General features: G+C 37.1%; 1 protein-coding gene and 1 pseudogene across 2 annotated transcripts in view; one reads left to right on the top strand and one right to left on the bottom strand.

Moving 5' to 3' along the window:
- The window catches only part of SPTLC2 (serine palmitoyltransferase long chain base subunit 2), a 109217-nt gene that overhangs the window by 43489 nt on the left and 38234 nt on the right, over window positions 1-27494 (top strand). Inside the window, exons 3-9 of the mRNA XM_081291284.1 lie at window positions 2416-2570; window positions 4543-4691; window positions 12604-12728; window positions 18720-18813; window positions 22093-22198; window positions 22903-23122; window positions 25982-26108. Of these exons, the coding sequence (XP_081147410.1) occupies window positions 2416-2570; window positions 4543-4691; window positions 12604-12728; window positions 18720-18813; window positions 22093-22198; window positions 22903-23122; window positions 25982-26108 (976 nt within the window). The remainder of the gene's footprint in view (window positions 1-2415; window positions 2571-4542; window positions 4692-12603; window positions 12729-18719; window positions 18814-22092; window positions 22199-22902; window positions 23123-25981; window positions 26109-27494) is intronic.
- On the bottom strand, window positions 11059-12477 carry LOC308647377 (PDZ domain-containing protein 11-like; annotated as a pseudogene). The gene is made up of 2 exons: window positions 12471-12477; window positions 11059-11477 (listed from the first exon to the last, which is right to left on the bottom strand). The product of its transcript is annotated as a PDZ domain-containing protein 11-like (transcript).

Raw genomic sequence — 27494 nt, 5'->3', positions numbered from 1 at the left:
TAAAATAATGTACAAGATATTTTTGAAAAACAGATACATTTGTGTTCGTCAGCTTTTTGTCATTGTGGCTAAAATACTTGACAAAAATAACTTAGAGGAGAAGACATTACATCTTGGGCTCACAATTTCAGAGGTTCAGTCCATGGTCAGCCTGTTCCATTGGTCTGAGGCTGAGGTAAGAAAGAACTTCAGGGTGGAAAGTTGTGGCAGAGGAGTTAATTCATGGCAGTTGGGAAGCAGAGAGAGACAGAGAGACCATTCAGATTATTAATCCATCAAATGAATTGATTTCACCTCTGGACATTCCTGCACTGTTGAACACAGGAATCGTGGGGCGAGGAACAACTCCTCTTCAGTCCTTCCACTGCCTGGAACTGGAATCCCAGATAGTGGTTCCTCTCCTGTCCCTTTTCTTCATTGCTAAGCAGCAGAAGTTGTTTTCTGCCCGCCAGATATCTCTACCAAAACTTCTGGACAAAGCTACTAGTCTGGAACTTAGCTAGGGAGTGAAGGGAAGCTAAAACTGTGGCCTGAGTCCTTCTCCAACCATTCTGTGCTACCTGCTTTTGGTCTCTAACATCCCTCAGTATGACAACTCCTCTTCCTTTACTGTGTGCCAGTGTTTTCCCATCTCAGGGACCTCATTGTCCTCTCAGGGTAGCATTAAGGAGATGGTGACGCTTGGCCTCAGAATAACAATTCTCTGTTAGGAGGTTGGAACGCGTTCCTCCCTTCTAACTACAGACAGTTATGTCCCTGGTTAACTCAGTTTATCCAAGGCTGAGAGAGGAAGTTCTACCTCGTGCTAGCCTGTAGTCCTTTTTCTGTCTGGAGATTTGATAACCATTCTGGTATCTAGATGAGACTCAAGTTTTTTCCCGATGTTTATGTATTCAAAACAAAAAGTATTGTTTTGTGTTGCTAATAAAAATTTTTTGTGAGGAAATAGTTCTTTCAACAATTTGAGTTAATATCTTAAACACTACTGTGCAGTGTTTAGACAGCGATTGAGTGAAATTATCCTTTCATTAGAAAGAAATGAGATCATTAGTACTGTGATTTTACTAGAGGAGTTAGTCCTGTTACCTCGTTTGATGTGAGTTGACATAGGTTGGGGACAACTTTCTTGTTTTTTTCTGTTGGACATGCAGGTGAATGATAGCCAAAGAAAAGTCTTTAATTAAAATTTGGTTGCTTCTATTCATGCTTTCACTCGGCCAGTATTTTATTGGAAGAGGACACTACCAAAACGGACAAATTACTTAAATGACAAATTTCTAATTGTGAGGGATATCCACATTGTGGATATTTTCTGTTCTGGGAACTAATTATGAAAGAGATGGTATCAGGCAGGGCAAATGCTCAGGATTCTTTCTGACTCTGCTCAGCTCTATTTAAGGCAATTCATCTACTCTGATTCATCTTCTCTTATTTATTTTGTAGTCACTTTAGCGTTCTACTAGTCCATAGAAAGTTGTTAATTTTAGAGTTTTGTATGATCTTTTTAGCCATGAAAATCTTTTACAGAATGAGGCTTACGCTTTTTAACTATTTTTGTTAATTTATTTAACAGATTAGATTGGCACCAAGCTCAGATCCGAGGACTGGAAGCATAATAAATTCCAGTTCTGTTTTCTTTTTGTTTTTCTTACCCTTGAATTCTGAGGAGTTGGGGTGGAGCTCACATGGTCTGGACACATGTGTTCTGAACAGGGCTCCTACAATGTTGGGCATAGCGTTATGCATTCGTTTCACTTCCACTGAGACTTGATTTTTATAGACTTACATTTTAGTTTAATTTAATCTCAGGAAGGAAAGGAAGATTGTAAGTCTGTGGACATGGGAATTAGTTTTCAGAATGTTCTGTTATTAACTCCAATCCAAGAGGGAAACTGCTCAAGGTGGATGACTTCCTATAATCTACCTGTTGGTCTTTCTTTCTTTTTTGGTAGTATTTCTGGTTTATTATCTTTTCTTTGAATTTGTTTCATTTTGATTCTCAAAAATATGGAGAGACTGGAATCTTAATTTTGCAATTATTTTTCTTGTATGAAACAGGAATTATATTGGTTCTTGTGGCATTTCCCCCTAACATTGTTGGCAGGGGGGAAGGGAGTAGAACAGTCTCTTGGATATTAATTATTAGGAAGAGAAAACATTTAATGTCAGAGTTGTGTAGTCAGTTATTTGAAACCTTGAATGTAAGTCAACCCTCAAAGTGATGTGACTTTTAACTGATTAATAAGAGTTATGTTGAAATAAACTTAGAAAATTGATGCCTTTCCTGATAGATCAGTTAATTAAATATAACTGACTTATCATTCTCAGGTGCTCTTGCAACTCGAAAAGGGAAGTTGTGAAATTTGTTTTTAAGGTAACTCAGTTAAATATACATGTTTCACCATTTGTTGGCAGGACTTTGTGTCATTGTATCAGGATTTTGAAAACTTCTATACGAGGAACCTCTACATGAGGATAAGAGACAACTGGAATCGACCAATCTGCAGCGTGCCTGGAGCCAAGGTGGACATCATGGAGAGACAGTCTCATGACTACAACTGGTCATTCAAGTGAGTCTCGGTGGGAAATTACTTCTTAGCAATAAAAGAATTTCTTCATTAGAGAAAATATTGCAAATTAAGTATTCTCTCAAAACAGGAGTAGCAGCTGAGGATATAATCAATACCAAGATTTCTTTCCTTGCATTTTGTTTGTTGTTAATTGGATTAGGGAGGGGGTAGGGGTAGGGGTAGGAGTAGGGGGATCAAACCATATATATATATATATATATATATATATATATATATATATATATTGCATGCTAGGCAAGCACTCCACCACTGAGCTATGCCCCTAACCATTATTGAGATTTTTTTTTTTTTGGTGGGCGGTAATGGGTGCTGAATACTGAACCCAGGGACACTCAACTACTGAGCCAGATCCCCAGCCCTTTTTATATTTTGTTTAGAGACAGGGTCTGGTTGATTGCTTAGGGCCTTGCTAAGTTGCTGGGGTTGGCTTTGAACTCGCAATCCTCCTGCCTCAGCCTCCTGAGCTGCTGTGATTACAGGCATGCGCCACTGCACCCAGCTTTATTGAGATTTTTTAAATATTTTTTTTATTATATTTGATTCTGTGGTGGGTTATAGTTGAGAAAAAAAGTTTTGTCTTTTTTTTTTTTTTTTTAAGACTATCCATCATTCCACTTAATAGAATTGAGTAAAGGATCTGAATTTATTTGTGGATGTTTTGATTTCTCTGATTATTTAAGGATAAATGAAGTATTTTTACTTAAATGGATTAACTAGTTAAAAAAACTATATTTTAACATTTTGAAAATTGTATAGATTGCACAAATATTCCATAATTGCTTTCCTATTAAAAAAGAAAATACAATACCTGTAATCCCATCTACTTGGGAGGTCAAGGCAGGAGGATTGCAAGTTCAAGGCCAGCCTTGGAAACTTATCAAGACCCTGTCTCAAAAGAACAAGGGTTGAGGGTGTAGTTTAACAATAAAGTGTCTCTGGGTTCAAACCCCAGTACTGGGGGGGGAAATAGATTATACAGAAAGTCCCCCATGAAAACTAAACCCTGTCCTCTGTAAATTCACTACCCGACAAATCCTCCTTTACTGAGTTGACCATTGTCATCATTTTATTTTGTGTTATTCCTCTAGATGTTTTCTGTGAGGTATGTGTGTAGTGTATCTACTGGGGTTATACACAGGTAACTTATGCAAAAGTGAGATTGTACTATATAAATTATTCTACCATTTGCTACATTTTTTTCCTCCTCTACTGGGGGATGAATCCATTACCTTTTACATGCTAAGTAGGCGCTCTACTACTGAGCTGCATCCCCAGCCCTACAATTTGCCTTTTTAATTTGCTAATGCATTAATAATGTCTTACTTGTACATTCACAGCAGGTTTCTTATTTATCATGGCTACCTAAATGTGCCATGCTATAGCAGATTGGGCTGGGTCATCCCAATTGCCCCGAGTGTTAAAGTAACAACACTTTATTTCTTACCTACTTTTCCTATAGAGTCTCTGAATCAGTCATCTTTCCTTGGGGGCTCAGGCTGACTGAGCTTCTGTCACATGAAATGTCACAGGTCTCTGTGCCTAGGGAAGGGACATGGCAAATTAATTGCAGTGGCTCTTATAGATCCTCTTGTGCATATGCTCATGTGTGAGAATTGCTTGAGTCAAGGAATATGCACATCTTTCAGTGGATAAGTGCTGACAAAGTGCCATCCAAAGAAAGTATTCTTACTTAGTTTGTGACACTGTCCTGGCCAACACTGGATATCATCAGTTTTTAAATCTTCATCATTATTCATAAGTAAAAATTGGTATTTGATTGTACCTTCCATTTCCTTGGTTGGGTACTGAGTTTGAGCTTCTTTTCGTACAGAACACGTTTTCTCTACATCCCTATGGTGTTTCCTCTCATGTTACATTGCACTTATTATCACACTTAAGTATTGTATTTGTTCCTGAGTTTATTAAGTTTTATGTGTTTATTGAAACACAGGTATACTGGGAATATAATTAAAGGTGTTATAAATATGGGTTCCTACAACTATCTTGGATTTGCACGAAACACTGGATCATGTCAAGAAGCAGCTGCCAGGGTCCTAGAGGAGTATGGTGTTGGAGTGTGCAGTACTCGGCAGGAAATTGGTAAGTGTGAGTTATGTTTGGTTAGTTGCTGCTGCTTTTGACTTCTTTAACTCAGGAATGAATACTGCTGATACAGAGTTGCTTTTTAAAAGAGCTAGGGTATTAAAATTCATACATTTGCTTTGCCATGCATTTTAGATCAGGTAAAAAATGCTTTCTTTTTCTGAAGGGTTGGATGATTTTTATGTTTGTAACACATTTTGAGATATTTTTCCAATATGTTATACATACAGAATGTCCCTAGTAAAGTTCCATAAGTTTTATTTCACTTATAACTTTAATATTGATTGTATTGCCTTTTGTAAATAGCAATAGTTAGAAGTACCACTTATTAGTCCAAGGGTGTGATGAGGGTTATTCTATTTTCATACTAGTACATTGGGCTAATAATAATTCCTGCTTTATAGATCTCTTTCAAGAATTAAATAGGCTAATTGTGGAAATAGACACTCAGTAATGTAAACTTTTTATTGTTACAAGTCTATAAAAGGTAAAAGGTTATAGTTTTATATAAGAGGTTTATTTTAGTTCAAAGGAGGATTTTAGCTTCTTCCATTTGGTTCTAGAGCACTGATAGCTACAGACGTCATAAAGCACCTTCTTCTTACTGTGCATCACCCTAATGCTTATAGATTGAGTTCTCACAGGTCTGGGGCTGGCAAGTGCAGTTGGGTGGTTTCTATCAGAGTCCCTCACACAGTTGCAGTCAGCATCGGCTTGTGGCTAGAGCTCTCTGAACGCCTCTGCATTCACATGTTTCACCTGGGCTGAAATGCCTGGTACTCTGTGTCTCAGTCCCACGCTACTAGTTTGGACTTCTTTGGGGCATGGCTATCTTGGAGAATCACTTACTTTATATGGCAGTGGGCTTTGCCCTAGAGCAAGTGTTCACAGATACCTGGCTGAAAGCTGGAAGTCTTTTTATGCCCTGTCTTTGTGAGTCCAGAATATTAAATACTTTTTCTTTTGATCAAAGTGAGTCAGTAAAGCCAGCCCAGATTCAAGGGCTATGGAGATTAGATTTTACCTCTCAGTGCAAGCATAAAAAGGATTTGCATCCCAGTCTAATCTATCATAGCAACTCAGTCAACTCATTAAACTTAGAATGAAGAAATGAAACTGTAAAAACAGAATCAAATAGAATCGTGTAGCTTTTCATATAATCTATTTTATTATTTAAATTGGACTTTTAAAACATATACACAAGTTGTACATCTTCAATAATTCTAGTTTCTATTGCTAGTGAAGTTTCTTAGGCGATTTCTTTATTTGTTTGTACTATAATTTTTATTCCCAAATCTCCTAGAGTGTCATTGTCCTTGGCTAACAAACATAAGTAGTTCTTCCAGAAAATATTCAGAATTGCTTTTTAAAAAAGCAAATTCCTGGGCTGGGGATTTCGCTCACTTGGGAGAGTGCTTGTCTTGCATGCACAAGGCCCTGGGTTCAATCGCCAACACCGTTAAAAAAAAAAAAAAAGACAAATTCCCTGAGGCACAATAATCACAAGTTTTGAGGCCTGCCCAAATAACTTAGTAAAGCCCTGTTTCAAAAAATAAACAGGGCTGGGGACATAGCTCACTGATAGAGCACCCCTGGGTTCAGTGCCCAGTACCACGTACAGACAAGCCAATTCTAGAACATGTTGAATTTTTTTTTTCAGTTTTTTTCCCCCTAAATTTTCATAGGTTCTCTGCCTTGTATGTGTGAAATCCTAGGAGTAGGCTAATGTATGTTTTCTTAGCTACTATCAGGGTCCTTATATTCTCTTGTAGTATCTGAGCAGAAAAAGTGATGTGACTTGTTTGTTTATTTATTCATTTATTTATTTATTTTGCAGTACTGAGGATTGAACTCGGGTCTTCTACCACTGAGCTACAACCCCAATACTTTCTATTTTTTATTTTGAGACGGGGTCTCACTATGTTGCCCAGACTGACATCAAACTTAAATTCTCCTGCCTAAGCCTTACTAGTAGCTAGAATTACAGGCCTGTGCCACCACACCCAGTTTATCTATCTTTCTGTCTATTTCCATACTGGGGATTGAACCCAGAGGCTCTTTAACCACTGATCTGCATCCCCACTCCTTTTTATTTTTTATTTTGAGACAGAGTCTCATGAAGTTGCTAAGAGTTTCGCTATATTGCTGAGGCTGCCTTAGCCTCCTGGATTGCTGGGATTACAGTGCCACTGTGCCAAGCTTATTTAATTTGTTTTTAATGATTAAAAATAAACTTTGACTTAATTCTTTTTAAAATATTTATCTTTTTAGTTGTAGTTGGACACAATACATTTATTTTATTTATTTTTATGTGGTGCTGAGGATCGAACCCAGTGTCTCACACGTGCTAGGTGAGTGCACTACCGCTGAGCCACAACCCCAAACCCTGGCTTAATGCTTTTTTTTTTTTTTTTTTTTTTTTAGGTATTTTTTAGTCGTAGATGGACACAATAGCTTTTTTCCTTCCTTCCTTCCTTTCTTTCCTTTTCTTCTCCGCTTCTTTCTTTGTTATGTGATACTGAGAATTGAACCCAGTGCCTTACACGTGCCGGGTAAAGACTGTACCACTGAGCCACAACCCCAGCCCCTGGCCTAATTCTTAAAGTATATGTTGACCTGCAGCATAAAAGGTTTTGACCCAAAAGCCTAAATTTGGGGGGCTGGGAGTATTGCTCAGTGGTAGAGCACTTGCCAAGCATACATGAGGTCCCAGGTTCAATCCCGAACACCATCAACAAAATAAAAAGAAAGAACAAACCCACGTGGTAAAAGTCGAAGTTTTTAAAAGCTTGCATCTAGAATAACTCAATAAATAATAAATGGTGGGCTAGTGTTTTGCATGATCTAAAACATACCTGGCAGCTGCTATATCATGAAGGTTTTTATTCCTCTAATCTTGTACCAATTTAATGCTAGAGGAGACTTAAAATCTGTTAGGCAACTTCTAAGTAAGAGCCTAGAGAACTTGGAAAAACCCTATTCTTTTTCATATAGTCTGCCAGGTTCTGTTAGGTACTTCCTTAATGTAATTGTCTCTGACCTGTTTCAGTTTGGACTAGTTGCTCTCCAAGACTATTGTACAGTTGCATTCTAGTCCTCCTCCTCCCCCCCCCTCCCGCCCCCTCCTCCTCTCCCCCCTCCCGCCCCCTCCTCCTCCTCTTCTTTTTTCCCCCTTTCTCTCACCTCTGACTTGGATTCCTTATTTCGTGAATTCTGTATCTTCCTCTTTCTTGACATCCTTCCTCATACTGGTGAAACTCATTATATAGTGCTTTCCTTGGGGTGCAGGGGAGATAATTTTTCTGAAATTGTCAAAATATATTTGGATATCAGAAGATGTCTTTGATCAACTGTATTGCTTCAGTATTAATTCTGCCACCACCACACTATGGGTTGAACATATTTTCCTTGAGAGTGTGAGGATGTTGCATCATTGTACTCTGGGATGAGGGGTGCTGATCAGAAGTGTAATGCTGTCTGGTCACTAGTTTTGTGTATGCCATTCATTCTATCATACCTTCTATCTGAAAAGTTTTATTGTTTAAAGCCTGTGTTGGGGGGTAGACAATACATAACATTGTTAATAATCCTAGAAGTACCAAAAGATGGGTAATGAAAAATCTGCTTCCTATATACATTCTCCAGCCTTCTGGTTCCCCTCCTACTGTGAGGAATGTCACTGTTGTTTGGTCTTTTTTTTTTTTTTATTCCCCCTTTCCCTTCCTCTTACTCCCTTCCTTCATTCCTCCTATCCTTACTCCCCCTCCCCAACAACCCCCTCATTTCTTTCTGTGTCTTACCCTGGAAAGCATCCAAGACTTTCTCTTTCCCTTGAGTACATCAAGAATTCCCATTTGGGCAGGGTAGGGAAAAAGTCCCATTTGTGCCTTGGTATGAGTCTTTCTTTTCCCCACTAATTGTGCTGATTTGATTCTTGCTGGGTTCTTAAATATTGAAGAAGCAGGTCCTTTGGTTTTGTGCCACTTCTTCTTTGGCATTTTCTCAACTCTCACTTTCAGAAACATTTATGTATAACCCCCTAGTATTTACCCTCTAATTGTCTTCCTCTCCTGTGTTTTTCATTTTTCCTTTTGTTTCTGAGAAATTTAGTATGCGAGCCTGTCTGTATAACCTTACCTTTAGTCACCATTTTTAGCATATGCATTCTTTTATATTTGGTGTCCCTGAGTTAAGAATAATTTATTTGTGGAGGTAAGAAAAGGCAAAATTACTTGCCTATTTCTATAGGGGTAGGAATGAGGCAGTGTCTATGTTATTTTTGTTTCTTTTTTAACAGCTTTATTAAGCTATAACTCACATCCTTATAAAGTGTGCACCTCATTATTTTTTCATAAAGCTGTGTAACCATCACCACACTCTAATTCTAGAACATTTTTTATTTCCCCTGAAAGAAACCCTATGCCCTTTAGCAGTGACTGGATATTCTCCCCTCTTTCTACCAAGTTCCTAGCAACCAAAAATCTACTTTCTGTCTTTTTGGATTCACCTATTTTGGACATTTTATATAAATGAAATCCTGTAATATCATAGTCATTTGTGTCTGGATTCTTTCACTTAATGTTTTTTACAATATTTATCTTTGTTATAGCATGTATTAATACTTTATAGCATACGTCACTACTTCATTCCATTTTATGACCGAATAATAATCCATTATGTGAGTATTGTATATATTGTTTATTCATTTATCTCCTGGTGGACGTTTGGGTTGTTTCTACTTTTGAGTGCTTGTGAACAATGTGGCCAGACACACAGGAGTACAGTTTTTATGTGACCTATGTATTCATTTCTCTTGGGTATATACTTAGGAGTGGAGTTGCTCCGTCATGTGGTAACTCTGCAGTTAACTTTTTGAGGAATTGCTCTTTTCCAAAGTGCTGCAACATTGTACAATTCCATCAGCAGTGAGAATTTCTGTTTTTAAATATCATCTTTCGAACAGTCACTTGTTGCCTTTCCTTAACCCTTTCCTTCTCTTATTCCTGTTGTCTCTAACTTTTGAGCCTCCACTGGGTTCCATACAATGAATTTGCTTGGTTTTCACTGAACCATGTTCACTCTGTAAGGGCGTAGATATGGACCTGTCACTCTAAGTCATTTCCCATCTGCGTTGGTTTTCTAGGGCTGCCGTAACAAAGTGTGAGAAACTGGATAACTTAAGACAGTTTATAGTTTTATCATTTTGGAGGGTAGAAGTTTGGGGTCAAATGCCAGAAGGGTCATGCTCTCTCTGAGAGCCCTGGAGACTCTCTTTCTTGCTTCTGTATTTGCCAACATCTTTGGCATTCCTGTCTTGGGGCCACACAGCTGTCTTTCTGAGTATCAAGCATTGTCTTCTGTCACGCCTCCTCTATGTACATCTGTCTCCATGTCCAAATTTTCCTTTCTTATAAAGATATTATGGGCTGGGGATGTGGCTCAAGTGGTAGCGCACTCACCTAGCGTGCGTGAGGCACTGGGTTAGATTCTTGGCACCACATACAAATAAAAATAAAGATATTGTGTCCATCTAAAACTGAAAAAAAAAAAGATTTTAGCACCACCCCAATAACCTTGTTTTATCTTGGTTACCCCTGTGAAGACCCTGTTTCCAAAGATCAGATTTTGAGGTTCAGGAGTTAGAACTTCAAGATATCCTTTTTTTTATTATTTTGTTTTGGTCCTGAGGATTGAATACAGGGCCTAACACATGCTAAGAAGCACATACTGTGCCACTGAGCAATACCCCAGCTTCTCAAAATATCTTTTTAGTGAACAGAGTTCAGCTATAACACCATCCTTCTGTATATTTTCCATTTTCATTAATTGTGTTGAAGATTGCAGATATTTAGTAATGAATGAAAATTAGAATCTTATGTTTTTGTTTCTTGCTCTTCCATTTGTATTGTGATGCTTTTCAATAGGGAAATGAAAATTTTTTTTTTCCCCAAAAGTCACAGTGACATTAATTCAGTATTGTATTTTCCATTTTGGGAGAGATGATAGGAGGAAGAAGGGACAAAAGTGTCTCATTGGCGTCCCCAATGTGTGTAAACTTAGGATAGTATAAGGGTAGGATGAAGTGGCCAGGCAACCAGGTGGAAGGTTCCCAATATTTTCTGACCAATTTCTATAATAAAAATGATAAGATGTATATGTGCCGAGCTCATGGTAACTAGTAAATGTCAGCTGCCATTTCTAACTGGGTTCCCCACAGGCTAGATTATACCTTGACATTTTCATCCCTTTCCTTTCAGGGAATGAAGCTTGCCTAGAAAACTAGGGGACTTAGAGTCAGTACAGTTTGGATAACAGCTGGCTTGGCCTGGCAGTTTCCACATGGAGGGCCATGGGCTGCAACTCTTCAGTGCACAGTCCTCTCTTTTTGACGATGATAATTGTAAGGAAAGAAGTGTGCACACTTTCTGGTTTCTCAGGTGGTCTTCAGGATCTTTTAATAGCCTTGCTGTGCTCAATATCTTGGAAATCCACCCCATTCACAGCTAGAACTTGGTCTCCTTCTTGAAGTCCTGCTCGATGTGCATCTGAGTCAGGAATCACCTTGGAGATGAAGATGCCTAGCTGGGAGGCCTTTCCTCCTCTGGGGATTTAACAATCCCAACTGAGCTCCAGGAGGCTTTTTCAGTGTGACAGTTTGGGGGAGAAACTGGGTTAATTCATTGTCGTAGTCTGGGTGGTGTACTCTCTCATGAGGAGGAATCCATGCTGGGGGATTTTCACAGGCAGGCAGGAAAACCACTGGATAGTTGTCAAGGAATTTAGCTGTCCATCTCAGGCAAGACCCACTGCTTTAAATGCCAAACCACCTCACTAGCAGGAAGCCCTCAATTACCCAAGGCTCAGCTCAAGGCTAATAAAACCCAGAACCGGAATGAGTAAAACATTTTATTCTCCATCTTTAAAACAAAAAGGTGTAGTTGACATTCGAGAAATCATAGTCTGTTTGATCTAATGTGGCTAAGGAAGTATTGTACAGCAGTGATGTATAACACACAGGATTCTTTCTCCATATCTTTTTTTCTCTGCGATGCCATTCAGTTCCTAAGGGTTTGAGTACCAATGTAAAAATCACATACAAGTTTATTAGTCAGATCAAAGAAAGAGAAGGAGCTTTTTAACCTATCTGTTGCTCCACAACAAACCAACCCAAAGCTTAGTGGTTTAAAATAACAGTAGAAATTTATATGCTTGTGATCCTGCAATTTGGAAAGGGTTCAGTGCTATTGAGTAGGCCATTACAACTGAGGACAGAGGGTGGCTTAACTTAACGTGCCTGGTACCTCACCTAGGTGGTAGAAATGCTAAAAGCTAGTTTCCCCAGCTTCTCTCTGCTTTCCTTCTTCTCCTCCTTCCCCTTCTCTCTACTTCCATGGTTTCTTATTCTTCAGAGACCTCCCACTTTCCACACGTTTTATCTCTACAACAGACCAGCTACACTGTTTTGGATGGCAGATGGGGAAAAAAATATATATATTTTTTTAAAAATGTTTTTTCAGTTGTAGACGAACACAACACCTTTATTTTAAATCTACTTTTATGTGGTGCTAAGGATCGAACCAGTGTCTCACACGTGCTAGGTGAGCGCTCTACCACTGAACCACAACCTCAGCCCCTTAGAAGCAAATCTTGCTATGCCTCTTAAGGCCTAGAGCTGGAGCTGGTGTGTAGAAACATAAAATTGTTTTTGCCAATTCTCTCACCAGAGATGCTGAATCTAAATGTATTTTATCTATTGTGTTCCTGATAAGCCATTACTCTTCATAATACTGACTCCTTTCTAGACCATAGAAAAGGTCACAACATATAGATTGGTTTCTGTTTGAAAAGTGGTGAGTGATTCTTAAATTCAGGATTTTATGATATTAACTTTGTTAACTTCTTCACACAGGAAACCTGGACAAGCATGAAGAACTAGAGAAGCTTGTAGCAAGGTTTTTGGGAGTAGAAGCTGCTATGACATATGGCATGGGATTTGCAACAAATTCAATGAATATTCCTGCTCTTGTTAGCAAAGTAAGACACTTTGTCATTCATAAAAATTCTCTCATATATATCTTCTTTGGTTTTCAGAAGTATTCAAAGCAAGCCAAAGTGACCATAACTTGACACTACACATCATTGTTCCAAACATATTTCTATCACAGACTATTGTGGAGTCTTATATCAGTTGAACCTTTCTTGTAGAACCCATGGTCCTTTACTTTTCTGTTAGATGAAACTTACCTTCTTTTTTTTTTTTTTTTTTTGTATTGCTGATTGAACTCGAGGGCACTGGATCACTGAGCCACATCCCCAGCCCTATTTTATATTTTATTTAGAGACATGGTCTCACTGAGTTGCTTAGTGCCTTACTGTTGCTGAGGCTGGCTTTTGAACTTGCAATCCTCCTGCCTCAGCCTCCTGAGCCACTGAGATTACCGGTGTGCACATTTTATTCTCCATCTTTAAAACAAAAATGTGTAGTTGACATTTGAGAAATCACAGTTGTTTGATCTAACGTGGCTAAGGAAGCATTGAAAAGCAGTGATGTATAACACAGAGGACTCCTTCTATCTTTTCTCTCTGCAATGCCATTCAGTTTCTAAGGGTTTGAGTACCAATATAAAAATCACATACAAGTTTATCTTCCTCTTTTTTGTTTGTTTTTTTGTGGTGACAGGGATTGAAGTAAGGGCCTTGTGCATGCTAGCATTCTACCAACTGAGCTATATCCCCAGCCCTTACCTTCCTCTTTTAAACATACAGTTTTGAAGGGAATCTAATAAATAAAAACTTCTGAAAGACTAAAATTATGAAAGTTCAGTTCAGAAAGTTATTTAATAGATGGATTATCCTAAATTGAAAAATATGAAAATATATGTCATCCTAACATATAGACAAGTTATATATAAATATATATGTAGACATTTATGTATTTTTCCATCCATCCTGTAGATAGAGCTTGTGAATAGATAGTTAGAAGACAGAAAGGATAACATACTTTGTATATTGTGTTTTAGCAGATTGGCAGTCAGCTTGAAGGACCCTTGACATCATTTTAACATTGATGTCTAGGACTTGTGCATTAAAAAAGTAGTGGGTTAACTCAAACAGGAGGTTTTGCTTGTTTATTGGTTCATTGTGTGGTCATACTTAGCTGTGTGACTGTGAACGTGTCAAGTAACATTTCTGGTCCTTAAACTTTCCTTCATAAATGGATTATTCTAACTCTAATTCAGTTATACAGTTATGTGGTTCTGTAAGGTACAAATGGGACAAATAGAAACCAAGTAACAGGAGAGTTTGGGTTTAATTTACTATTGACATTATAGTAGATGTAAATAATTTATACCTTCAAGTAGAAAACATTATTATATTAGGTAAAATTAAGTAGGCTTTCTAATATAAAATGAGAGTCTATTTTAAATATAAAGACATCAAGGTCAAAGAATGGTTGGGGAAGTAGCTCAGTGTTAAGAGTACTTGTTTACCATGTGCAAGGCCCTGGGTTCCATCCCCAGCACCACCAAAAAAAAAAAAAAAAAGAAAGAATGAATGAATGAAAAAAGATATATCTTGCAAACAATAATCAAAAGAAATGTGAAGTGACCACATTACATAAACAAAGATTTTCAAACAGGTAATATATCTGAAGATAAAGAGGATTACTGTATATGATAAGAATTAATTCTTCAAGATACATAGGTACCTAATAATAGAGCTTTGAAGTACACAAAACAAAAATTGATGAAGCTTAAAGGAGAAGTATACAGGTGTAGAATTCTAATTAGATATCCACACGCCTCTATCAATCAATAGAACTAAACATAAAATCCATATGGATATTGAACATTTAGAAAATACTTTCAACCAGCCGACCTGATTGACACTACTCAGACACTTCACCCAACAACAGCAAAACATTTACCGAGAGTGAGACCCTAAGTAACCTAGTGAAACCCTGTCTCCAAAAAATAAATAAATAAATAAATAAAATAAACAAGACCATACTTCAGACCATTAAACAAGTTTTTGTTCTCTGACCACGGTGAAATTAGGAATCAGTAACACAAAGATATCTGGAACATCCTTAAATATTTGAAACTTAAACCACACATTTCTGGATTATCCATGAGCCAAAGAATAAAAAATAAGGGAAGCTAGAAAACATTTTCAATTAAATGGAAATTAATATCATAATTTGTTGGATAAAGGTAAAGCAGTGCTCAGATGGGAATGTAGAGTGTCAAAAGAAAATGTTTTTGTTCATTTGTAGGGTTTTTTTTTGTTTGTTTGTTTTTTGTTTTATGTTTTATACTGGGGATAGAACCCAGGGTGCTTAACCACTGAAACACATCCCCAGTCCTTTTTTTTGAGACAAGGTCTCACTAGGTTGCTTGGGGTCTCACTAAGTTGCTGAGGCCAGCTTTGAACCTGCAATCATCCTGCCCCAGCCTCCTGAGCCACTGGGATTACAGGTGTGCACCACTGTACCCAGCTAGAAAACTTTCTATCTTAAGAAACTAGAAAAGAGCAAACGAAACCCAAACTAAGCAGAAGGAAGTATGCAATAAAGATAAATGCAAAAATCAGTGAATTAGATTCTAGGAAATCAGTGAAACCAAAACTGCCTCTTGAGAAAGTGAATAAAATTGGTAAATGTATGGCCAACTGATCAGGATGAGAAGACACAAAAGACCAATAGCAGGAGCAAGTGAGGGCATCGCTCACTGCCTCCAGAAGTCAAGGGTAATGAGGGAATATTAGAACAACTTTACGGTAGTGAATCTAACAACTTGGATTAAACATACAGATTCCCTCAAAAACACAGTGTGTGGTTCTTTGACGTCACATTGATTATAAGGCATTACTGTCCTTTATTTAGGAATTAGAATTTTTATACTTAGAACATTAGATAACTTCATTTTCTCCCTGTATGAACACAAACTCTAGCAAATTCCTATCTAAAGTTAGATTTCTTCTCTATTTACATGGGAATGTACTACCTTAAAGATTTGTCTTCTGAATCTCAAACATTGTAGTTGAAATGTTACTAAATATCCTTTAACCTGTTAAGGGCAGCAACTGTCTACTTCTCCTAATTCTTTGAATCTGGTACTGAATTTCTCTGTGAGATGGTTGATTGTTCATCTTCGATGCAGGGAGGGCAGTTTGTTGATAAATACAATGTTCTGGAAGCAGGAGCTTTTTATGGAATGTGCATTTTGATGACCTTGAGCAAGAGAGTTATCCTGACTCAGTGTCTTCTATGTAAAGTGAAGATGATAATAATACCTTCCTCATAACGATTGTTGTGGCAATTAAAAGTATTAATGCATCTAAATCTCTGAACATGTTGCCTGAAATATATTATGCACTTAGACGTCAACTGCTGATATTTAATATTTATTTCATTTTTTTAAACCAAGGATATAATAGTAGGATATAATCTACAGATGGTAAACAGTGTTATCTAAAAATAGATTATAAACAAAAAGGCCATAATGATAATGCATATTTTTCCAGAAAAAGAAATTAACTGGAGAGAGAAGAAAATAAAAGAATGTACATAACTAACTACATTCAGTTATTGTAGCTCCTCAGTCCTTTCCAATCTGTGACAGTCCTGTCTTTCCTTTTAGGCTGTCTCAGTTTGGGTGTGTCTGCTCTGTCTCATGATCGACTGAAGCAGTGTATTAAGAACACCATGTGCCCTGTAGGGTGCACGGTATTGGTGTATGTTACTGGGCAATTCGCCTTTCACCTACTAATTTTAGTATTCATCTGTGGATCTCAACTACAGCAGTTATTACTTTGATGTTCTTACATTAAATTTTCTACTTTTCTCCTTCAATACTCATTTGAATTGTGTGTAAGGAAGAATTGTCCCCTATGTATTTATATCACTATGTATTTGTGACTTTTTCATTATTTGGGTAATAATCCAATGTGATTGCTTCTTTTTGTTACCTGAATTATTTTAGTTTGGGGCATTGGGAACTCATTCAGGAAGGCTCTTGTGTCTTTAGAATATGCAACAACTTTTTCATTTTTTAAAAGTACTTTCTTGCTTTCTGGCATATTAAGATGATCCAGGCTTAGCCAGATGCAGGGGTGCACACCTGTAATCCCAGCAGCTTGGGAGGCTGAGGTAGGAGGATCGAGAGTTCAAAGCCAGCTTCAGCAACTTAGCAAGGCCCTGTCTCTCAATAAAATATAAAAAGGGCTGGGGGTGGGCCGGGTTTGTGGCTCAGTGGTAGAGCACTTGCCTAGCATGCGTGAGACACTGGATTCAATCCCTGGCACCACATAAAAATAAACAAATAAAATAAAGGTATTATGTCCATCTATAACTAAAAAAAAATTTTTTTAAGGGGAGGTATGGGGGTATGGCTCGGTGGTTGAGAACCCCTAGGTTCAATCTCCAGTACAAAAAAAAAAAAGTTCCAGGCTCAGCTTAGTTCTTTATCCTAGCTTTCGGATCAACCAGAGAATTATATTTAGAAGTCAGGGTCTGGGAACCAGGTGTGTTTATTGCTATGGGATTTTACTGCTTCACATGCCTTAGTGGATACAGATAGAACATGCATATATGTATACTAACTCATGCATACAAACACAGCTGTGTGTATGTACACATATGTATATAATAAATGTGAATTTTTAAAATCAGGAGTTTGTACCCATACCTCTAAACCTGCCTTTTATTTAGTACCAGGGATCAAACCCAGGGGTGCTTTGCCACAGAGCCACATCCCCAGCCCTTTTTTATTTTGATATAGGTAGCTTTTATTTAAGTAATAAAAAACTAGCACACAGTAAAAAAATTCAGATACCTGCTATTACAATTTTCCTAAATATCTGTCCAAGAATATCCTGTAATAAATAGGCATATGCTAATCCAAATTCTTCCTTTTATTCTTACGGGAGCATATTGTATACTTTCTGTACCTTATATTATTTTATCTAATGTGATTTTTTTTGAGATAAAAAAGGTTTATTGCTTTTCTAGCAAAGGAGAAATACAGGGGATTCCTGTCCCAAAGGCTGTGATTCTGCCATCTGCAGGAAAAGGGGGTTTTTTAAGAGGCGATTCAGAGAAAATGAGATCTAATCGGATATTTTGAAGCTGTTTTTTGACGGAGAAAAAAACCTGTGCATTAAGAACACCATGTGCCCTTATAGTGGAAGGACTCCAGGAGAGATGGCCTAGTATGAATTAGGGAAGAAATAAAAAACCAAGAGCATCAACCTTTTCCTGTTGCTGTAGCATGTACCATATTTACATGTGAAAGTAAAGTTTTTCCAGAGATTTTACACACCATGGGATATGGGGTTTATAAGTGAGATCCTTCCTGAATTCCGAATGATATGGTTAGTAGAGAGAAACAGTGCCCCGTTTCTACAGGCTTAACTCTGAGATGCCATTTCCTACAAGTAAACAGTACAGCATATCAAAATTCAGTTGAAATATTCTCAAATCAGTGGCACATGCCTGTAATCCCAGCTGCTTAGGAGGCTGAGACAGGAGGATTGTGAGTTCAAAATCAGCCTCAGCAAAAAGCAAGGTGCTAAGCAACTCAGTAAGACCCTGTTTCTAAATAAAATACAAAATAGAACTGGGGATGTGGCTCAGTAGTTGAGTGCCCTGATCTCAATCCCTGGTACAGAGAGAGAGAGAGAGAGAGAGAATATTCTCAAATCAGAGAAAACCAAATCTTTTAAAGATGGTCTTATTCATATGCTAAAATCTTATGATTTTAGCATATGAATAAGAACCTCTTGCTGTGTATCTGAATGTTTAGGTCCATCACAGAATGAAGGTATTAAATAGGCTAGGATTTTGCATCGATTTCTAAGGTATCTCTGCAAAAACAAATACACTTTTTAAAAAATCAATCACTTTGCTGTTGTGTAGGGTTTCCTTAATAGGGTTTAATTATTAGTGACTCTAGCCTTTTGTAAGTTGCATAATTAACACTTTCCCCTCCATCATCTTACCTTCCTATGCTTGTGGTTTTGCAGGGTTGCTTAATTCTGAGTGATGAGCTAAACCACGCATCGCTGGTTCTAGGAGCCAGACTGTCGGGGGCAACCATTCGAATCTTCAAGCACAACAGTGAGTTTTGTCATAGAATTCACTATATGCTTTAGGGTTTAATATTCTTTGTGTCAATGGTAATAGTAACATTACTTCTATTAATAATAGAAAACATAAATGAAGCTAAATAGAAAATTTAAAATGTTCTCCTGTTTTTTAAAAGTTGTGCACTTCCTCATTGTAGTAAAAACACAGATCTTATATGCAAAATATGATAGTCTCCTTTTAATTGACTTTCAGGTTTTCCATTCCATTTTCTTGTTTGCAAATTTCTTGTTAAAGTATACATAATAGATGCCTGAAGGGTATTGAGATAATAAATCAGGATTCCTGATCTGTAGGATCTCTGGTTAATAAAGATTTAACAGTTAAACCAGCATTTACAATACAATAGGCAAGTACGGAGATCTGGATATGTACAGATAACTGTAGGACCTCAGAGAAAAGTGCCAGAAAGCAAAAACCTGCTCTCCAAGTGGAAATTATCTGTGTACTATTAAATAATACACAATGCAACATAATTTTCATAGTTAAAATACACACAGTGAGAAAAAATTACTGCACTGTATGTTTAATCTCTTTTGCCAAAACGTGTGTATGTACAGATCAAAGTCTAGAATAATATATTCCAAAATGTTCTTTACCTCTGGAGAAAAGGATTATGGGTCTTAATGACTTTCTTCTGTTTTTCTTGCCTAAAATGTATTTTGTTTTATCAAATGAAACCTAAGGTGTAACCTGCAATTTCCTTTTTTTAACAATGTGAACATAGATTGTTAGTAGCTATGACTACCTCCTCCTTTAATGCCAGTTTGGCAATTATTTCTGATTTTGTCATAAGTGAATCCGCCCCTCAGTATGAACCTCAAATTGTTTCTAAACTTTTCTATTAGAAACTGCACTTCACTCCCATTTTTGTACAATCATCTGATTAGTGCCTGGCAGTCTCAGAATGCTTGAGTAAAAGGGTGTAAATTTTTAATCCTTTTCCAAATTGCTTTTAAGCATTATACAAATAACTCTTTCTAATCATTGGACAACATAGGTTATTATGAATCATTTTAAATCTTTTTGAATCTAATTAGTAAATAAATAATACATTGATTTTTATTTCTTCGATTATTAAGTGTAAAGCAACTTTTTATATAGTTATTTTAGATACTTGTTTACTGGTGTTACTTTATAAATTGGCCATTTTCAAACTGTTTATCTTTTCCTCTGATTGTAAGAGCCCTTTATATATAAAGTTGCACCATTTTTTAATTTATTTTTGACTCTTTTTTTGTGTGTCTTGCTATGCAGACACAAAATTATTTTGTCATGCTTGTTGGGACTGTTGGATTTTACTTAATGTCTTCCTCATTTCAATCATAAAGTTATACTTTTCTGGGAGTTTTACTATATATTTCAACCTAAATTTCTGTGAAATTTGAGGAAATATATAGTAAAATTTGAGGAAATAGGGGAAAGAGATTAAATGTTTTTTTCCCAAATAGATAATATGATCAAGCATTCTGTTATAGATATTTCTTCTTGTCTAAAACTTAGAATCAATATTTATTTTCCTCTTCCTGTCTGTCTATAAACATAAGAAACTCAAATAACAAGTATACACTTGTCTCTGGCTGATTGCCACACATTGCTATCTGCAGAACTATAGACTTCAAATTAGGACAGATTGGGCTGGGGTTGAGACATAGTGGTAGAGCACTTGTCTAGCATGTGTGAGGTGCTGGGTTGGATTCTAAGCACTGCATATAAATAAAATAAAGGTCCATTGACATCTAAAAATATGTTTTTAAAAATTAGGGCAAATATACTCCTGTATAGAGCATCTTCTGTCTTCTCTTAGGAAGGGTGCAAACTGCTTTATTGCAAATAGCTGAAAGTTTAAGCACAATCTCAGCCTCTGGTTATCATATTTGTGTTTGTGTTTTGTGTTTTTATTGCTTTATTTCTCCTTATCACAGTTCTTTTATGAAAAGAACAAACATGATTTTGTAAACCCCTTCTCCAGTGATGAGCAATAAAAAAATGCAAATTCATATTTCATGGTGAGGTGTCTCCTGCTACTATTAAATATCCCCCAGAATTGGGGATTAGATTTGGGGGAATTTTTTTAAAAATATTTTTTAGTTGTTGATGGACCTTTATTTATTTTTTATTTTTTAAATTTTTTTGAGAGAGAGAGAGAGAAAGAATTTTTTAATATTTATTTTTCAGTTTTCGGCAGACCCAACATCTTTGTTTGTATGTGGTGCTGAGGATCGAACCCGGGCCACACGCACGCCAGGCGAGCGCGCTACCGCTTGACCATATCCCCAGCCCCTGGACCTTTATTTTATTTATTTGTATGTGGTGCTGAGAATCAAACCCAGTGCCTCACGCATGCTAGGCAAGTACGCTACCACTGAGCCACAACCCCAGCCCCTGGGGGAATTTTTTAAGATTCATTTCAGAGCAAATATTTTAAATATGGAGGTCATAATGGTGGCAACAGTCTTCATAGAATTTGTCTTTAATAGGAACTTTACCATATGATCCTCATTAATGGTAATACCCCGTCGTGTCCTAGGCCAATTAACCACCTTAAGCACTAGCAGAGCCACAGAACTTGGTTATATATGAATGGCTGAGGAAGTTGAATAGGGAACAGTCTCAACTGCTTGCCAAGCATGCTTAAAACATAGACACAAGCACCCAGATTGGTGTATTTTAAACCCAGTACCAAGATTAGGCTATTTAACAAGCACTTATTGAGTACATCCCAGGTGGAAGGAAGTAGAGACTACACTTTGAAGTAAAGGTATACATATTTGTGAAGATTTGTTCACACACTTTTTATTTGGTACTGGTGCACATTAGGCAAGCACTGTCACTGAGCTACATTCCCAGCCCTTTGTTCACATTCTTGCTCAGTCTTCTTTATGCTCTTCTTTATGAATGACTCACTAGGATTAGAGATATACTTTGATTCTACAAATACAGAAAAGCTAACTTGAAGGCAAAGTATTTAAGATGAAGCATTGGTCATTTCAGAAAGCATGGTAAGCAACTGAAGCAGACAGTAACCACAGTTATTTAATCATGTTGATGGTTTTGAATATTTGTCACATTTAGGTTTCAGTTAAAGGTGGTAATAGTTCACCATTTTGCCCTACTCTCATTTTTGTTCATGTCCTTTGCTATTCAAGACACACTCCCTGAATGAGTAAGAAATATGTATTTGAATTTTTGGAAGAAAGTTAGGATAAAGGAAGATTGTCTATGACTCAATTCTTTTTCATGTGCTTGTAGATATGCAAAGCCTAGAGAAGCTATTAAAAGATGCCATTGTTTATGGTCAGCCTCGGACACGAAGGCCCTGGAAGAAAATTCTAATTCTTGTGGAAGGAATATATAGGTAATCCTACTTCACTGTCCTGATCTTTGTGACTTGGGTCCATGAAGTTCTAGAATTATTAAGCTGAAGGAAGGAATGCTACATTGCACCCTCTGGAAACTAAAGAAACAGTATTATGACTTGTTGAAAACCCTGGAAGTAAAGTCAGCACTGGAATAGAAGGCTTTTTGTGTGTACACTACACAGTCTCCTAATGCCCATTCTCTTTGGGTCCTGTATTTTTCTCTTGACGTAGGGAACTCACACATATGGGCAAGAATATGGATTCGAATATGTCAAACCAAATTACATACCACTTAATTTTAAGAAATATTTGTCTTCGATTAATGTTGCTAGTCCTTATTCTTTGATCTCCTAATTTTTTATTCTTTTGTGTAATTTTAATTGTGTATGCAATGTAATACAAAAGTCTAATGTTACCTATAAGTACAAGCTTTAGAAGACTCTGCTGTGACCTTAATTCTTTCTGTCATGAATTAGGATCTATTGTATTCTGGCACTTGTCTTAAAAGATCTAATCTCCTTTCCTCTAGATTTCTGCCAAGCCATGGCACCAACTAACCCTGTCGATTTAAAACCACAGGTGAAGTCATTAGATGATTTAAAAAGAAATAAACTCACAACATGAATAGTAAAGCAACAATTTCTAATTTTGAGAGGTAAAAAGTCTCAATGTATATATTTTTTTAATCCTGTTTTGCCAGCATGGAGGGGTCTATTGTTCGCCTTCCTGAAGTGATTGCCCTCAAGAAGAAATACAAGGCATACTTGTATCTGGATGAGGCTCACAGCATCGGCGCCCTGGGCCCTAAAGGTCGAGGTGTGGTAGACTACTTTGGCTTGAATCCTGAGGATGTGGATGTCATGATGGGAACATTCACAAAGAGCTTTGGTGCTTCTGGAGGATACATTGGAGGCAAGAAGGTGAATGGGCCATTAAATATGAAAACAGGATGCCTGAACTTGGCAGTGTTTAGCAGATGAGTCCTGAACTGGGGTGTGGAGATCCTGAGTTTGTTTGTGGTTTAGCTCCTAGTGCCAGTGGGCTTCCTGCTTCAGCTGCCCGGAGAGTGATGCTGATGTCTCCTCACTGAGCTAAAGGCTGGTTCTGTTCATTGTTGGTTGTTTTCTTATTTGAGCTTCTTTCTAAACTACGTTCTGGTTTGAGATATAGAATACCCTCTTTTGTGAGAGGACACACAGTGCTGCTTCCTGTTGCCAGTCTGCTGCTGGGTTTTGAAAGTAGTGTGGTTGTCCTGGGAGCCAGTGGGAACAGAAGCTCGGTTTTCTGGCCCTTGGACTCAAATGTATCATGGGTGAACATAGAAAGAGGAAGAAAAAGCATTTGCTAGCTCTAGAGTGCTACAGAACATTGTATCTTTCAATTCTGAAATTATATAGTGAACTTTGAGGTAATTAAAAACCAATGTGGGACTGGGGATGTGGCTCAAGCCATAGCACATTCGCCTGGCATGAGCAGGGCACTGGGTTAGATCCTCAGTACCACATGAAAATAAAATAAAGATGTTGTGTCCACCGAAAACTAAAAAATAAATATTTTTTAAAAATTCTCTCTCTCTCTCTCAAAAAAAAAAAAAAAAAATCAATGTGGCATGGTGGCAATGGTGAACTAAAGAAACAGGCCTGGATTTGCCTCTGCTTGCTTTGTGAGACCTTCAGGAAAGCATTTAACTTTTCAGTTTCTTTGTCAGTAAAATAAAGATAGATATGCCTAGCTCTTGTAATATTGTAATAAGAGTTTAAAATGATATGTGCCTAATACAACAGGGATGCACTTTGACAACATCCTATTAAGTGAAAAGTCAGTCGCCAAGGGCCACATATTGTATGATGATTTTTCTTGAAGTTTTCTATTAAGAATAGGTGTAGAAACAGAAAGTAGATTAGAAGTTGCCAGGGCTGAGGAGAGGGAGAAGTAGAAGGGACCTTTAATGGGTTTCTCTTTTAGGGTGATGTAAATGTTTTAAAATTAGATGCTGGTGAAAGTTGCACAATTCCAAATATGCTAAAAGCCACTTTCAAAAGGTGAATATGAGCCAGGCTCAGTGGTGCATGCCTTTAATCCCAGTGGCTCAGGAGGCTGAGGCAGCAGGATCATAAGTTCAAAGTTAGCTTCAACAACTTAGCAAGGCCCTAAGCAACTTAATGAGACCCTATCTCAAAATAAAAATGGTTGGAGGTGTGGCTCCATGGTTAAGCACCTCTGGGCTCATCAATCCCTGGTACCAAAAAATTAAAAGGTGAATATAATAGCATGTGGTTTATATTTTCATAAAAGTATTTTTAAAAATCACTATAACATTAGAAAAAATGGTATAGGTCAGATATTCATATATAGCACATAGTAGGTACTCAAAAATATTCTAAATTCCTGGTGTTGGGTGTCTTAAAGAATAGTCATTCTTTAAATAATTGGTTGCCTTTTAGGGAAAACACATTTTCAGTAGGTTTTAATCAGGCTTGGTGGATTTTATTCTCAAATGTTACCCTTTTTGTTAATGGAACTAGGCTTATTTTGGAGAGTTAACTGCTTTTTGGTAAGATTTATTCCTGTATACCAGAGGATAGAAAAGTAATATTCTGGGAGATAATTTAAGTATAACATTTGTGCTTCTGGGTTTGGGGGCATGTTTTTTACTATTTTAGAAGTATTAGCACATGTTATCATATTTTTGTTTATTTACTTGGTTTTGGTAATAACACTTGTGTGCACATTTATTTATTTTGTATTTTTTTACATATATATTTAGCACCACATTATTTTTATGTGGTGCTGAGGATCAAACCCAGTGCCTTACTAGTGCCAGGTGAGCACTCTACCACTGAGCCATAGCCTCAGCCCCACATTTTATTTATTTAAAGATTTAAGTGAAGTTAAAAAGTACCAGAGAACAGGGGTATATAATTAGTTGTTTTAGAAATCCTTGTAACAGGGCTTTACTTTATGCAGTGAGGTAGCATTGGTGTTCTAATGAAAGACTTATTTCTGCCACATTTATATAATTTTATAAATCTCCATATAACTGGAGGATATTCTTTTTTTTTCTTTTTTTTTTAAAGAGAGAGAGAGAGAGAATTTTTTTAATATTTATTTTTTAGTTTTCGGTGGACACAACATCTTTGTATGTGGTGCTGAAGATCGAACCCGGGCCACATGCATGCCAGACGAGCACGCTACCGCTTGAGCCACATCCCCAGCCCCTGGAGGATATTCTGATGCCCTTAAAATCAATATTAGAGACTATTTATTTATTTATTTATTGCTGGGGACTGACCCAGAATCTCACACATGCCAGGCATTTGCTCTACCACCAAGCTGAACCCCAAGACTGAGTACTGTTACTTTAAGGGTATAAGGATGAGCCTTGCAAGTGTAAGGTGAGATGAAAGTGAAATTTTCTGTAATGCTTAGAAGTAAATTATTGCATGTAAAAGGGAAATCCAGAACGCCTCCTTGTTTGTTGGTAACATTAAATAGAGAAAAGATACTTTGAAATTGGTTTAAAAAAAAATAAAACAAAGATTAAATGAAATTGGTTTAAAAAAAAATAAAACAAAGATTAAAAACCTTTGTAGAGATTCTAACCCAGTTGTTGCTGACAGTACACTTTGACCCTGTCGGTTGACCTCACATCTCAGGTTAGTGTCTCTGCCAGGCCATTCAAGGGAGGTGTCCACTGGCACCTGGAAGGAAGGTAGTGACTGACATTGCCAGTAAATTAAAGAATTGCCTCTAATTATCTGCCTCTTTGAACTCCCCAGGAGCTGATTGACTATTTGCGCACACATTCTCACAGTGCAGTGTATGCCACATCTCTGTCACCCCCGGTGGTGGAGCAGATCATCACCTCAATGAAGTGCATCATGGGGCAGGATGGCACTAGCCTTGGTAAGTCTTTTTTTCTTGAAACATTTCCTACACTCAGTGAATATTTAGCAGCCAAATGTGCTCTTTTTTGTTAAGATATTTTCCTAAAAATAAGGAGTAAGGTTTCCTGAGGGGCAGCGTTGGCAGGCTTGTGAGGCCTTGGTTTCCATGGGCACTTTTCAGTGTGTTAGATACACAGGCGCTGAGAACTATGGCTCCCTTCCCATGGAATTTTCTGTTACAGATGTCAAGGCTTTCCTCTCACTGTCCTGCATGCCCTCTTAACTTATGAGTAGCATGCCTTCAGGGTCTTCCTTAAATTGAATAATTTTACTAAAGATAAAATTTACCATGTAGTGATGTTTCATTAATAGTTTATGCAAGAACTGCTCTTTCCATGTATAAGAACCCTTGAGAGTCTCTAATTTAACATTAAATAGATAATGAAGGTAATAATGAATCTATTTATTTTGTCTTTGGTGGAATTTGTAGTCCAGACTAGATGCCTTGACTTGAACACTGAAATCAAGTATTACATTCACTTTCTGACATTTGACTTTTATTTTGTGTCACCAGAGGGCAGTATTGACTACAAACTAGTTATAATAAAATTGAGTTTTTGTTGGTTTTACTTTATTTTTTTTTTTTTTTTAGAAAGAGGGAGAGAGAGAGGGAGAGAGTGGGAGAGAGAGAGAGAATTTTAATATTTATTTTTTAGTATTTGGCGCACACAACATCTTAGTTTGTATGTGGTGCTGAGGATCGAACCCGGGCCACACGCATGCTAGGCGAGCGTGCTACCGCTTGAGCCACATCCCCAGCCCTGTTGTTTTTACTTTAAAAAGTATTTCTATTGCCAGTGTAAGACATACATTTAATTTTACTTTTTACTTTTTTTGCTTTTACAAGAATGACTTTAATAAAAGATTTTTTTATTATTAGCCTTGAGCTCTTCACTCTATAACTATATAATACTTTAAGATTGACTAAATTTGTGCTTAAAAACAAGAACAAAGGGGTCCATCTGATTTTGATTAAAGTTGTTTTCTGAAATCAAAAATTTTGCCTTAATATTTTTTCTATCAGTTATAGATCCTGTTTCTAGGGAAAGATTTTTGGAAATAGTAAATTGTGATCATTTTTAATTTTATGAATTTGTTTCTTCAAGAAGAAAATATTTCAGAAATATTGCACATGTAGCATTAGGGCCTCATGAGTACCAATAGCTACAATTTACTTTCCTCTTTCTGATGTGGTATATTGAAAAGAGAATGCTTTGCTCTGAGAGAGAAGAGAGTGAGAAGGAGACAGAGAGACACATTAGCATTTCTTGAGTGAGAGGTATGTAACATCTTATTGGTATAGGGCACAGACTTGGGTGATTAGGAAAGGACTGACATCTTTCAA

This window comes from Spermophilus citellus (assembly GCF_964194105.1).
Source record: "Spermophilus citellus genome assembly, chromosome: 4".
Taxonomy (NCBI): Eukaryota; Metazoa; Chordata; class Mammalia; order Rodentia; family Sciuridae; genus Spermophilus; species Spermophilus citellus.
Note: the sequence above shows the minus strand (reverse complement) of the source record. Positions and strands in the feature narration are given on the sequence as shown.